Source organism: Centropristis striata, chromosome 20, assembly GCF_030273125.1.
Source record: "Centropristis striata isolate RG_2023a ecotype Rhode Island chromosome 20, C.striata_1.0, whole genome shotgun sequence".
Taxonomy (NCBI): Eukaryota; Metazoa; Chordata; class Actinopteri; order Perciformes; family Serranidae; genus Centropristis; species Centropristis striata.
The window spans coordinates 17,778,445-17,791,819 of record NC_081536.1 but is presented as its reverse complement, the minus strand read 5'-3'; the positions used below and the strand labels follow the sequence as shown (position 1 = coordinate 17,791,819).

The following is a 13,375-nucleotide window of genomic DNA, read 5'->3' as shown; positions in this document are numbered from 1 at the left end:
ATTAATTTTTCAACATTACAGGGATTGTTGTATGAGGTACTTATCCAGTGTACTACCTACAGCTGATGGTGGTGGTTGTGCCCCCAGTTTGAAGAAGCAGGCAGAAGTACTGGTGCAGAAGCTAAGCATCGCACTACTTTGGAGGGGACAGCAGAAAAAATTATTTTAGCTATAACTACAAAGAATAACTTCCATATATCAGTTTAAGTGTACACTATATTGAGAATTTTGTCATCACTTTACATTGCTGCCAGACAGCCCTGTTTAAGCTGACATGGGGGGAACTGAAGCTGTCTTCTCATCAAAGCAACCAGACTCCATCCGTAATTTTACTTCCCAGAACACTGGAGTTGATTGGCTGCTTTCTCGATTGTTTAGGTTGTTTGTGTTGTTATGTGAGTTTGGTGTTTTAATGGGTTAGTTCAGATTCATCAAAGTTGCACAATGACAGAAGCAAACAAAAATGATTGATAAAGCTTAAAACTATTGTTCCTGTCAATAGGAGTCTGGTGGAAGAGAGCAATTCTCCATAAAGGAAACAGGGCTGTCTGACAGCATATATCCAAAATATAGTGTACACTTATGCTGATACTGAATATTTTTTAGGTGGCTAAAATACTTTTTCTGCTGCCAGCATCCTCAGTGGTGCATTGCTTTGCTTCGTTGCTGGTACTGTGTGCTTTGCCCACAATCTACTGTAGTTAGTACATGCTATGGATAAGTAACTCACACAACTTCACCTCAGTAAACCTAAACTAACCCTTTAACCTTGACTTTAAGTCTTGAAATTAAGAAGCGTGGACCCTGAATGGTCAGTTTTTAACACCAACGACCACTGAGAGAGTACATTAACATTATGCAGGTGGCCTGAATGGAAATCAAATCACTTTCTTCTCACCGGTTAAGTGTGCTAACAAGTAATTCACAGTATCAAGCCAGGTGTGACTGGAACAAATCCTACCACAGAGAGCCATTAGGATGCCTCTACGTATGCATGTTAACTAGATTTTTATTGATCCTTTTGCATCTATTGGTATTCCGCACTGTGGCATTTGACTGCATGCTGAGTAAAGGGCCAATGTCCATTAAAGTCCATTTGATAGGGCTTAGTAGATTCATTGGAGTAGGCTCTACGTCTTTCGAAATCTAATGATTTTGCTATAGGGAAAATACGTCTGTGTCCTGCATTTTAGTGTTCTGCTCTAGCATCTACAGAGCTCCTATGTCATCTCCAATCCCCGGTACATATGTGCACAGCATGAGTAATCTGTGCTCCTAAGCTCCTACGTAAGGGCTCAGAAACTGACACTCACTTTGCTTTATCATGATGAGGCAAACCTCTGCCTCTTGCACAGCATTAAACAACAGTGCAGTGAATAGTAAGACAAGTTCTTTACAGTATAACGGCTTCCACGGTAGAATTATGACTCAACTAAATTATTCTTAGCTGCTGTGGAAGTGGCGAGGGCCTAGGTACAATACAAGCACATAAATGTAAGTCAGTCTGAGGGTTTAGGCCTCCCATGCGAGACTGTAAAATGTTTGACTCTCCCTTACTGCCTGACCTTCATCCTGCTTGGCTTTCGCTCCTCCATCTTTCATCCTGTGCTCTCATAGTCCCAGAGGATTCAGAGCACAGCTTAGCACTGTATAGAACTGCAGACAAGGCTACCTGGTACAAATTGTATTCCTACGTAGAGCTTTAAAATTCATGTTTAGAGCCAGCAAGTTGTCGTTAATTCTATTTATGAATTTGTTGGCATTTTGGTAAATTGAGAGCTTGATTTAAGTCTTTAACCTGTAGATTAGGTTTGTTTATGACATTCATGTTTTTATATTTGCCTTTTTTTAAAACCTACGCGACAGTAAACAGTGGTGGTAGGAGATTTCTGTTTACTTCATGTTCATTTCCTTTGATTTTTTTCTTCCCGGTAAACCTTCAAGCCTTCAGAGTTTGTTTTCCCTAAAAACATCACTTTTAGCTTGACTGCGCAGCCTTAAGAGTATTATGTAAGCAATAACTGGCTGCATTTGTTAAGCTCCACTGTGTCGGAGTAATGCCTCCATTTGCAGGTTAATTAGGAGAGCATTAGAGTAAACGGGAGCTAAATCAGCACAGTGGAGTCACAAGGAGCTGGGAGGGCAAAGATCTCCATGGGGTCTTAAGGAAACATCAGTATTGACATTAACATTTTAAGGACAAAGAAGTTACCCTGCCTCAGGCACAGCAAAGCAACTGAATTAGCAGGTTTTTCATCTTTGGAGTTTGTTTTCGGTCCGTGTTCATACTGATGGTGTCCTGAGGTAGTGTGAATTTTGGATAGAATGAGTAACCTGGAAACTTATGTTTTATTAATCTATATTCAATTATGAATGCTGATGAATTTGCATAAATTAGCTGTCTGATTCCCCAGTATAAATATATTCACCTGATAAAGGTAATAATCCTGTAAAATATGCAATAATTTGAAAAACACTTGTACTGTCTTTTATTCAGCATTTCTATAGGAACTCTTTACTCTTCACAAGCTTTTTGAACAAAAGAAATCCATTGCAATATTGCACTTCCTTTGAGTATGTTTCGTATTTTCCTCACGCAGATGTCAGAGAATGAAAACAAGCCTGTCTTCTTTTGTTTTTGTTAGAGGTCAGCAACGCAAAGTCTCAGGTGGGATGTTACAGTGCTGACATCACTGTCTGGTCCGTGCTGACAGAGGTCTGCTCCATCATGGCTGCCCTGTCTGAGCCAAACTGATCTGCTCAGTGGGGTTTAGGTTTAATGAGATAGGCTTTAGATGGGAAGCAGCAGCAGGATGACGTGTTTTCACAAATCATAGCAGAGGTGTGTGCCCATTGTGGATCTGTAAGGCTGCAACTGATGATTACTTTTTATTATCCATTAATCTGCCAATTAATTTCTTGATTAATCTATTAATTATTTGGTCTATAACATGATGGAAAATAATAAAAAATGTCCATCCCAGTTCTGAATATCTCTTTTCTTCAATCCAAATCCCAAAGATTTCAGTTTAATATGATACAAAGCAAATATGCAGGAAATCTCCATATTTTAGAAGCTGCAGGCATCACTTTATGTAGTCTTTGCAAGAAAAATGCTTTTTAACGATTTATTGATTATTAAAATAGAATAATATAGATTGTCTTTCTGTTGATTGACACATCAATTAGTTGACTAATCATTGCAGCTGTATAGATCTGATAGTCTAGCATAGTGGTGTAAGGCTGAGGATATAACAAACTGCTGGCCTGTTTACAATTTTACACAATCAGGAATCCTCTCTATACCCAGTGCCTCTTACCCTATGTGCAGTAAATTAAGGTAATAACTGTGTTTAAAGATATTGACTGTAGTGTAAAGAATCACAAAGACTTGTCTTCTAAATTCAATTAAGTGCATATGAGCTATTTATGGTATGGTCCGAGCAACAATAGGAGGTCTCTCTTTCTAGGTTAAAGATGATTATTTTTTGTAATCAGCTAGTTCAGATTAGGAACAAGGGATTATAACAGAAGTACTCAGGGGGGTCTGGTGTAGTCTGGTGGTAAAGACCATACATTTGTCTCTAACGGATGTTATTTCAGGACACACGTCAAGATTTGGGGGGGGGGGGGGGGGGGGGGGCTTAGCCAAGCTAGGATCAAAGTTCATCCCTCAAGGGCATGCTACACATTGGGTGATGGAATTACCTTCTGGTTTCCTAAAATGAATCCATTTACAAATGCTTCACTGTTGGAGTGCTGTGTGTAGGCGAGACAGGAGAGTCCGCACAGCCCAATTATGGGATAACTCTTTTATGCCGCCCTCTCTCAGCTGATGAGCGGAGATGGATGTTCCATGCTCCGCTGCTTCCGCCATTGTTTCAGAGTCCATCCGTGTTGTTGTGCATTACTCCAGAATTCTTGTGTTTTACTCACTCTCGTGTTTACACCCCAGGGTGCGCACAGAAAACACATTGTTGCCATGCCAAGTGGGCGTCTCCGAGTGTGACGCAAATTCTATATTCATCCTAATTCTACAAAGCTCTCATTCAACCCTGTTTTGACATTTTCACTGGCCTCAGTGTGCACTCTGTGTTGTACGCCTCGGCTACATGTAATGTTACTTACTGTACTCGGATCTGACTAATGCATGAGATCTGTGGAGCTCAGTGAAATGTAAGAATTATCAATGTATTTCATAGAAAAACATGTTGCAATAGACTTTCTGTTTTGGCCAAATAGGCTAGAAAATATAAATTATTTATCTTAAATGAATGTGTGAAGTTCCTTGACATTCAGCAGCATTTAACATGTTTTACTGCAGGCTTGTGTATTGCCTGCACTGTGATAGCTGAGATATTTTTTATACCTTACTGCTGATTATAAATGGATCCATCTCTCCTGAGAGGAAAGGAGATTCAATCAGCAGTGTTTGAAATATTTAATGCCACATATGTTCGGGAAAGCAGATAGGTGTGTGTGTGTGTGTTGAGGGGCTGATGTGTTTCCATGGCAACATACTGTATATGGTAGTAAGGCAGTTCTGCATGTGTGTGTGTGTGTGTGTTTGTGTGTGCGTGTGTGTGTGTGTGTGTGTGTGTCTGTGTGTGTTTGTGTGTGTGAAATCTGGTAGATATACTACTGTTAGTGCTCTCTGTGGAATAATTACTGAGACACCGCAGTGGTTTGGAGTTAGACCAAAAGAAAAAACAAGATTAAACTGGGCAAAGATACAAGATTTAATGGTGTGTACTACCCACTTAATATTGTAGTCATAAGTTTCTCAGATAATAAAAATGTGATTTACGATCAGTGATAAATGTATCATTACGTTAGAGTTATTACAAGCAAAGATCCAAAACTGATATTTTAGCAAATTTAAATGGGCTTATAAGCCATAACATGATGTTTATGGACCATATATATATATATAGATATATATATATATCTATATATATATATATATTGTTATTCTAATGGTTATATCAATGTTTTTCTACTACACAGGAAGTAAATCCCAGGATGGCAGCATTTCCGAGATGGAGGAGCTCCCCGTTCCTCAGAACATCAAGATCAGCAACATCACCTGCGACTCCTTCAAGATCTGCTGGGACATGGAGGCGCGCAGCAAGGAGCGCATCACACACTACTTCATTGACCTGAACAAGAAGGAGAACAAAAACTCAAACAAGTTCAAACACAAGGTAACGCTTTAAAACAGTACCACCACAGAGAGATGACTCAACTTAAGGTCCCTTGTTGTAGTCACACTGAATAGAATTTGCTGCATTTCATGAACACAGAAGAAATGTGTCACGCACAAGAGGTTTAGTGATTCAGTCTGTGAGAACATTGAAAAATCACAATGAGCCTTGAGAGCACAAACGAGGCAGTGTGCCAGTATAAATCAAGTGAATGATTCTCTTGATCATTATTATGTCCTTTTTTCACTCCTTTATTGAACCTGGTAAAAGTCTCCTTGAGATTAAAAATCCTGGCCAAGAGAGCAACAAAACATTGTTACAACAATAAATAGAAACAATATTAGATTGTATGGACATTTGTTGTGATTGCACAGAGTACAGGTACAGAAACAACAATAAAACACCTTACCAGAAGTACAAAATGCAGAATACTGTACTGAGGATACATAGAATAAAATAAAGAATAAATAGAATGTGGAATAAACAGTAAAGGGTCATAAATATACTGGGTATATACAGTAAGTCATAATCAGGCAAACACGCTAAGACATAACAGTAGAATAGACAATAACCAGTGGATTGTATACATTTGCATGAGTTTTCTAAAACTATCAAAGTAAAGTAAAAACAATACCTAACAAAAAAAATAATTTTAAGTCCTTCTACATAGTCTATTCATTTAAAAGCGTTTTTTTCCCAGTAGAGCATTGTGATAATGCCGTATTGATTTTTATTTATACAAATATATGTATGGATAGAGGTAAACAGACCATGGCTGTCTTTAGTGACTTAAAATTTATGATGAAAAATGGCTCCAAAATGTAATTAAGTTTTTTTTAAAGATATAGTCCACAGTGCATCCAATCTAATGTCTATAATTATTGTACATAAAAAGTAATGCAATGTCTGCAGTAATGCAAAACATTTCTTTGTTGAATTTTCAAAATATTCTGGTATACATAATACAAAATCACCATATAATACAATACCCTCCTACTCTCCCAATTTTCCAGGGCTGCAACTCACCAATACAGACAACAATAATAACAACAATGGCAATAATAAGGAAATAACAGGTGCGTAACAAAAAAAACACAAGAGGGAAGGAGAATGGAATCAGACATACTACAACTACAGGCAGAGCAATATGAGTCATGCCAATTTGTTATTGCAGTGACAGCAGCGAAAAATAAGATATAAATGCCATCCACGTTTTACTGAACTCAGCCTTTTTGCCCCTTTGGGTAAAATTAATCTTTACTAGTTTTAGATGGAGCATGACATCCTTCAGCCATCTGGCAAGGGGAGGAGGTTTAGGATATTTCTAGTTAAACAGGATAAGACAGTGAAGAAGCACGCAAGTAAAGGCATTATAGATATTTCTGAACCAGGAAGCATTCTTTAGTTTTACACTAAAACTGCCATTCAGAGGATCTGATTCAGGAAATTCTAATTTTACGGATTATTTCTAAAAGACAAGAATGTCTCAGTGTCCAATCTGATGCTCTCTCTATACAATATATCTACTGTAAACAAATAGAAGTATGATCATTTGGTTTGAAACCTAAAACAATTGATTTTAAACTGATACAAGTACCTCAGGTAAATCATGATTTACCTAAAGATAACCTGTCTTTTCTCACTTGGGGCAAAAAAACTCAAGTCACAAAGACTCCACAGTGAGCCGTTGCTCTAAGGCAAATATCACTCACACAGCTCTTGCCTGGGAGTAATTTCTCCAGCAGCAGGACGACTGCAGCTTTTTCACTGGACAGTCAGTCAATCTTACAGACTTGTTTCATCAGCCAGCCTCCTTCCTTTTCCTCCTGCAGTCACTTCCTGGGTGCTGTGTCGCTGAGTGTTTATCCCTTTCCTGAACGGCAACGCCGTACTAGTATTTTGATTTTGGTGTATAGCAACAGTGTTGGTCGATGAATGGGCTGACTCTGTTGCTAGGCAGGGGCTCCTGGTCCAATCAATGAGCTGCTAAGGCCCACTAAGGCTTGGGAGGGGGTGAATAGTGTACAGAATAGTGTATATGTATAAAGAAAAGGGCAGTTACAGGTATAGGCTAACTGCAAACCCCTGTGTGTGGCCGAAAGAAAGCCATAAGTGGAGTTTCTCTTTCTGACTAATATCATCCTGTCATCATTCACCTCCTTTTTCCATCCCTCCCTCCAGGATGTTCCTACCAAGTTGGTAGCCAAGGCAGTGCCCCTGCCCATGACGGTTCGGGGCCACTGGTTCTTGAGCCCACGCACAGAGTACACCGTGGCTGTGCAGACCGCATCAAAACAGACTGACGGAGACTACGCCATCTCCGAGTGGAGCGAAATCATCGAGTTCTGCACTGCTGGTGAGTAATGCGAAGCTTACAGGGCCATGAGTACATGCATTTCAGGATGTATGACATCAGTGCTGCTTTGATTTTTGCCTGTACCACAACTGAACTAGACGATAAATAGGATAGGGCACAATATGGGGGAGAATATTAAAGGGAGGCTAATTTATACTGAGTGGAGGAAAGATGGATGGAGAGATGGAGGAGGGGAGGGGACGGTGGGGGGAAAGAAGGATTACAGGAGGGAGGGGAGCTGTGTTGTATATCTTCGGATGCAGAGGTCAACAAGTTCAACATCACTGGCTAGTGGCTTAGAGTGGGGGAGGGGAGGATATGATGAGGTTGAAACTGGAAGGGAGAATAAATCAGGGGTGGGGGGGTAGTTGTGAAAGATAAGGGGCAGCAGTTGAGATGGGAGGAAGGAGAACTGGCAGGGAAAGAGTGAAGATGATGTCCGAAAAATCGATGAAGGGGAGTGCTTTAATATGATGGTTCAAGTCACCTGTCAGACACCCTCCATCACTGAGAAATCACCAGTCTATAACTTGTTTAGCATTTATTCCGTTGTCTCACTGTCAACAGTACAAGCATTGACTTAAATAAACTAGAGATCTAAAATATGATGAATGCATTGCAGAGATGTCTGAGAAATCTGCTTGACTTTAATAAACTCCTCAATAGTCTTCTTTCATTTATTGTTCAAGGATCTTTATTGTCGCGTGAAAGAGCAGGGAATTTTTCCCAAATCCTCCTTGTCGATATGTTCAAGTGCTTGTAGGAAAATTGGAATGATGAAAAAGAGCCTCTATCATTATGAAACTTATTATATGCTTTGGAATAAATCCACACCCATTTGGCAGACCTACTTACACGGTGGTGAGTGAAAAGAGATTTTATTATGGGACTTACTGAAAATGTTTTGGGTGAATGGGAGTAAGTGCTGAGTCATTTCAAGCTGTGAAAGAAAGTATCTCAGGGTCCTTGAGGACATGCGCACAGTTCATATTCCATCTTAGTCAGTGGGCTCACTATTTCTCTTTATAATTAAAGAATTGAATGTCTACTAATGACATCGGTACACTGGTGTCAATCCTCCCGAGGACAGCCTATTACATGTCACTGCGATATGTGTTGTGTCTGTTTTTCAGATTATTCCACAGTGCATCTAAACCAGCTGTTGGAAAAGGCAGAAGTTATCTCTGGCAGGATGCTGCGTTTTTCTGTCTTCTACAGGAACCAGAATAAAGAGTACTTTGACCAAGCCAGGTAGGCAGCCCGCCCTCCATATTACTGAGATATAGTAATAAAGGTATATACTTTCATTTTAATCTTTTCTTTGAAATCAATGAGAGCCTTATTTCAGAATGGTCACAGACAGTTCTCAGCAGTGTAAAATATTGTAAAAATGTAAAAATATTTGTGTGCATTACTTTATCACTGCATCAATCTTTCTCCCCAGTTTCTTAAAATATGACAGGCTGGACTGGAATTTCATCACATTGAAAGATCCATTATTATTTAATCTAAATCAAATTCTGTGTTTTCAGAGCTGTCATTTCCCATTCATTCCATGATAAGATTATTATTTCATTTGGCATTGAAATTACATGTTAATAGAGCCAATAAACATATCAAGGATTTATTACTTTCTTGGGTTGACTTTTTTTTGCCTTTCCTTTTTCTCCTGTGATGTTGAACTTCATACTATACCATGACATGTAGCTTTGAAGCTCATACCATAGTAGGATTTTTTTGTGATTTTAAACATCAAACTATACTAAGACTTTTTAAAGTAATTTTGAACGACATACTACACTATTACTTTTTTAAATGTGATTTTAAACAACTATATTATGACTTTTTTATGTGATTTAGAATGAAATATTTTACAATGACTTTTTTTTGTGATTTTGAACAACATACTATACTATGACTTTTTTATGGGATTTTAAACGACATACTATACTATGACTTTTTTTATAGGATTTTGAATGGCATACTATACTATGCCTTTTAATGTGATTTCGAACGACATACTATAGACCAATTTGGAGTCAACGTCACTGTCCGTTGCATGCATAGACTGGTGGTAAAAAACTTAGAGTAAAATAGTTGCAGTCTATAAAAACAATAAGGAAACAGAGGGAGCAAGCTGGGAAGCAAGAACTTTCTGAACAATATTATTCAATGTCTTTGTGTTATGACATACAATATGACAATCATTAAAACTAAAGAACATTGAGTCCCGCAACCCACGTTTGGTTGAGAAGATGACTCCGCTGCCTGCTGAATGAGAGACAGACAGAGAAATTAATACGTTTTAATGATATACTATACTATGACATTTTTATGCCATTTTTAAGATTTTTACTATACTATACTATGTTATTATATATTCACAAAAAAACTGTATCAGATCAGTATATAGTAAATTTAAGTTAAAGTAAAGTTGCTGATCTAACCAGTTGGAACTTGAAGTGGCAATGAGGTCTTAGAATGTATCAAAAGGGTTTCATGAAGGTGCTGAAATGTGTTTTCTGGATTCCTGCATTTACACTGGGGAATGAACAGGAAAAAACATTGCCAGCAAAAGCTGTGCAAGTCTGTTTTGATGTTCGAGGAGTGTGACAGATGGGGGGAGAGAAGGAATACCTCTGGAGTAGCCTGTTTTGGTTGTTTACTGAAGCATTGTACAGTCGCAGTGTATTGTGGATTTTGTCTGTGTTGGATGTGATGTGAGTGCTTTTTTTTCTGGTGTCCTGTCAAGTCCTACTCCTGTAATGGTGTTGTCTATTCTTCTCTTCATGCTCTACGCCTGACAGAGCACATCTTTTCTTTACTAAAGCCACAGCTTGTGAGCACTCTTTTACAGGAGCTTTAAAACATGACGTCATCTGGATAGACTTCTCTCTTTTGCTGAGTTGCATCTGCTACAGTGTACCTCAAATGCTTCTGTTTAACTGCACCATCATGTGGAGAGTTACAGTAATACATTACCACTTCATGGGGCCTCTGCTCTGGTGACCTAGGGTGGGAGCTGTCTAATTCCATAATGCCTGCAACAAAGCATCAATTATGGATATAATGACAACCTCTGGAGTGATAGCAGTGGAATTACAATTCATAATTGGAACTTCGGAGCTCAGATTTACTCTGTGGGGAAGATAATGCAGCTGCCACAGAAGCATTCATTGCTTTGCATGTTCATCTGTTAATTTGTTTTCTGAAAGCTGCTTTTGTTTTCCATCAGTTTGTGATGATAAAGAAATATTTAGTCTTCTCACTAGGTTTTTATGTGAGACAAACTGGACTAAGCTGATGTCATTACAGTTCCAAAAATAGTGAAACTAGACTGTCTTTTGTATTATGAGACTCTGGCTGCATCTTTCACATTTAATCAGCTTCCTCCCATGTGTTACACTGTCTCAAACACTGATGATACTTTAATAAAACTTGATAAAGTGATGCCACTGTCTTCTGGCTTTTCTAAAATGATTGACTGGCTGAAGGGGAACAAAAACTATGCATCAAAACAGTGTTTTACTGATTGTATGCTGCTTGTTAACGGACAATTTTATTCTCTTTTTCTTCTCCAGGGAGGCGCAGGACAACCGGATGCTGCAGTCGGTGAAAGACAACAGTGGCAGCCATGGCTCTCCCATCAGTGGCAAGCTGGAGGGAATTTTCTTCAGCTGCAACACAGAGTTCAACACAGGCAAGCCTCCGCAGGACTCCCCTTACGGCCGCCACCGCTTTGAGGTTCAGGCTGACAAGCTCTTCAACCCCGACACCAACCTGTACTTTGGAGACTTCTACTGCATGTATACAGCCTACCACTACGTTATTCTGGTCCTGGCGCCAAAGGGCTCTGCGGGGGACGAGTTCTGTAAGCAGAGGCTTCCTGCACTGGACATCACCAACAACCGATTCCTCACCTGCAAGAAGGATGAAGACGCTGACGGCAGTCTGGTGTTTCATCACGCACAGGATGTCATCCTGGAGGTGATCTACACAGAGCCAGTAGACCTGGCGTGTGGCACTGTGGCCGAGATCAGCGGGCACCAGCTGATGAGCATGTCCACAGTAAATGCCAAGAAGGACCCCAGCTGCAAGACCTGCAACATCAGTGTGGGACGCTAAGAAAAGGCAAAATGTAAGAGAGAGAGGGAAGGACTAGAGGTGACTGACCTCTAAACACACACAGGAAGTCCACATGTACTGAAGAAGCAGACCAACACATGCATGAAGCAGCAGATTTAGTAGACATGCACACCAACATATCTCTGACACCGCTCTGTACTCCGAACAGACCATCATTTCCAAAGAAGAGTGGAGGAAAAAAAAGAGGAAAGTACACACTCTGACACCTGCACCGTTGTCTCCTCATCTGAAAAGGGTTACCCTAAATGTTGAAAACATGCATAAAAACATACCTTAAGATTTCCCACATTAGGGATCACCAACTGAGACATCTAAACCTGGGACACCAACAACACAGATCCATCCTGTAAGTCCACACTGGCGTACTGACTAAACCCTTTAACTGTACTAACAAACATGGGCTGCTTCTACTCAGTTTCCTGTTGATTACTTTAAACTCTTGTCCCATATTTTGTTAATGACCTTTGCCTTGTTATTATTGATATGCTGATGATCGATTGTCCACTGTCTGTGTGGACAATCATTTCGTTGTTTCCAGTTACTTTGACTGTCGTAATGTTTTATTCTCATCCCACAGTAGACAATATCAGACTTTTTTTCTTACCTTCTACTAGTGGCACAGACTACAATTTCCTAGGGCTGCAGCATTGATAGTCATCTTTCTTTATACCAAAGGTATTAAAACCAGATGTGAAACCGCTGTGGAATCTAAACAGTACTAATGCAACAGCCTCTAAAATGTGTATTCACTAAGTCTTTTAGGGCCAAGTGTGAACTACTTGTTTTTACCTTTAAAAAAAAGCATGATGCAGCTCTGTGCAGCATGAGTATGAAAGCTGTCAGTACCTCTACCATAGCAACCTTTTCTGCAACAGTCGCTCTTATTTTGTTGTAGTCTGTGGAAACAAAGAAAGTAGAACCATAAACTGTGTTTAGCAGAATAAATGTGAAAAAAATATTTATTTTTATTGATACATTCATATATATATATTATCTATATATATATAGAAAATTATATAAACCAGAAGTGCACAATGTCAAAAGCTCTGATCATTGTAACAATTGCATTTAGGGGAATTAACTTCATACAGGCAAAATGGGGGGATAAACACCAATTTGACAGCAGATAGAACTTGCACTACACTGTTCACCAACGTTCACATATTTTCCAAGGTGAACATGTAAATTGAATGGTCACGATAATAGATCAACTATGAAACCCTTAATGCATATCATAGCACAATGTAGGACTAAAAAACTGACATGCACAAACACGACAAGATTGTCTCATTGATTGCATTTAAGCTTACATCGCTTTGCCAAGTTAGCACTTTTAAATAAAATGCAGTTTTCACATTAACTCTGGACTTTGCTGTCCAAAATTAGTATTATGGCAAGGAAAAAAAGCAAGTAACAAAGTGCCATAAAATACATACAGTTATCTTAAAATTACTAATGTGTAACTAACATCAAGTTGTTACAGCTCGTCAGCCTTGACATAAATTAGTGCTACATAAAATACACGTGCTACATCAGGTTTGTAATAAGATGCATCATAAATGACAAAGGATGTGTTTTGGGGACTAAAAAAACTCTGCAGTGGTTGCAGCATTTCATTCAGATTGTCACTCCATCAGTTTTCTTCTTCATGTAAAGTGCATCGACATAA

The 13,375-nt window shown here is 39.1% G+C and overlaps 1 protein-coding gene across 1 annotated transcript in view; it reads left to right on the top strand.

Moving 5' to 3' along the window:
* LOC131993493 (phytanoyl-CoA hydroxylase-interacting protein-like) overlaps positions 1–13,244 on the top strand; it is an 18,958-nt gene extending 5,714 nt beyond the window's left edge. The window contains exons 2-5 of the mRNA XM_059359429.1: positions 5,008–5,204; positions 7,386–7,560; positions 8,694–8,811; positions 11,142–13,244. Coding sequence (XP_059215412.1) covers positions 5,008–5,204; positions 7,386–7,560; positions 8,694–8,811; positions 11,142–11,685 — 1,034 coding nt within the window. The 3' untranslated portion in view covers positions 11,686–13,244. The remainder of the gene's footprint in view (positions 1–5,007; positions 5,205–7,385; positions 7,561–8,693; positions 8,812–11,141) is intronic.
* The last annotated feature ends 131 nt before the right edge of the window (positions 13,245–13,375 follow it).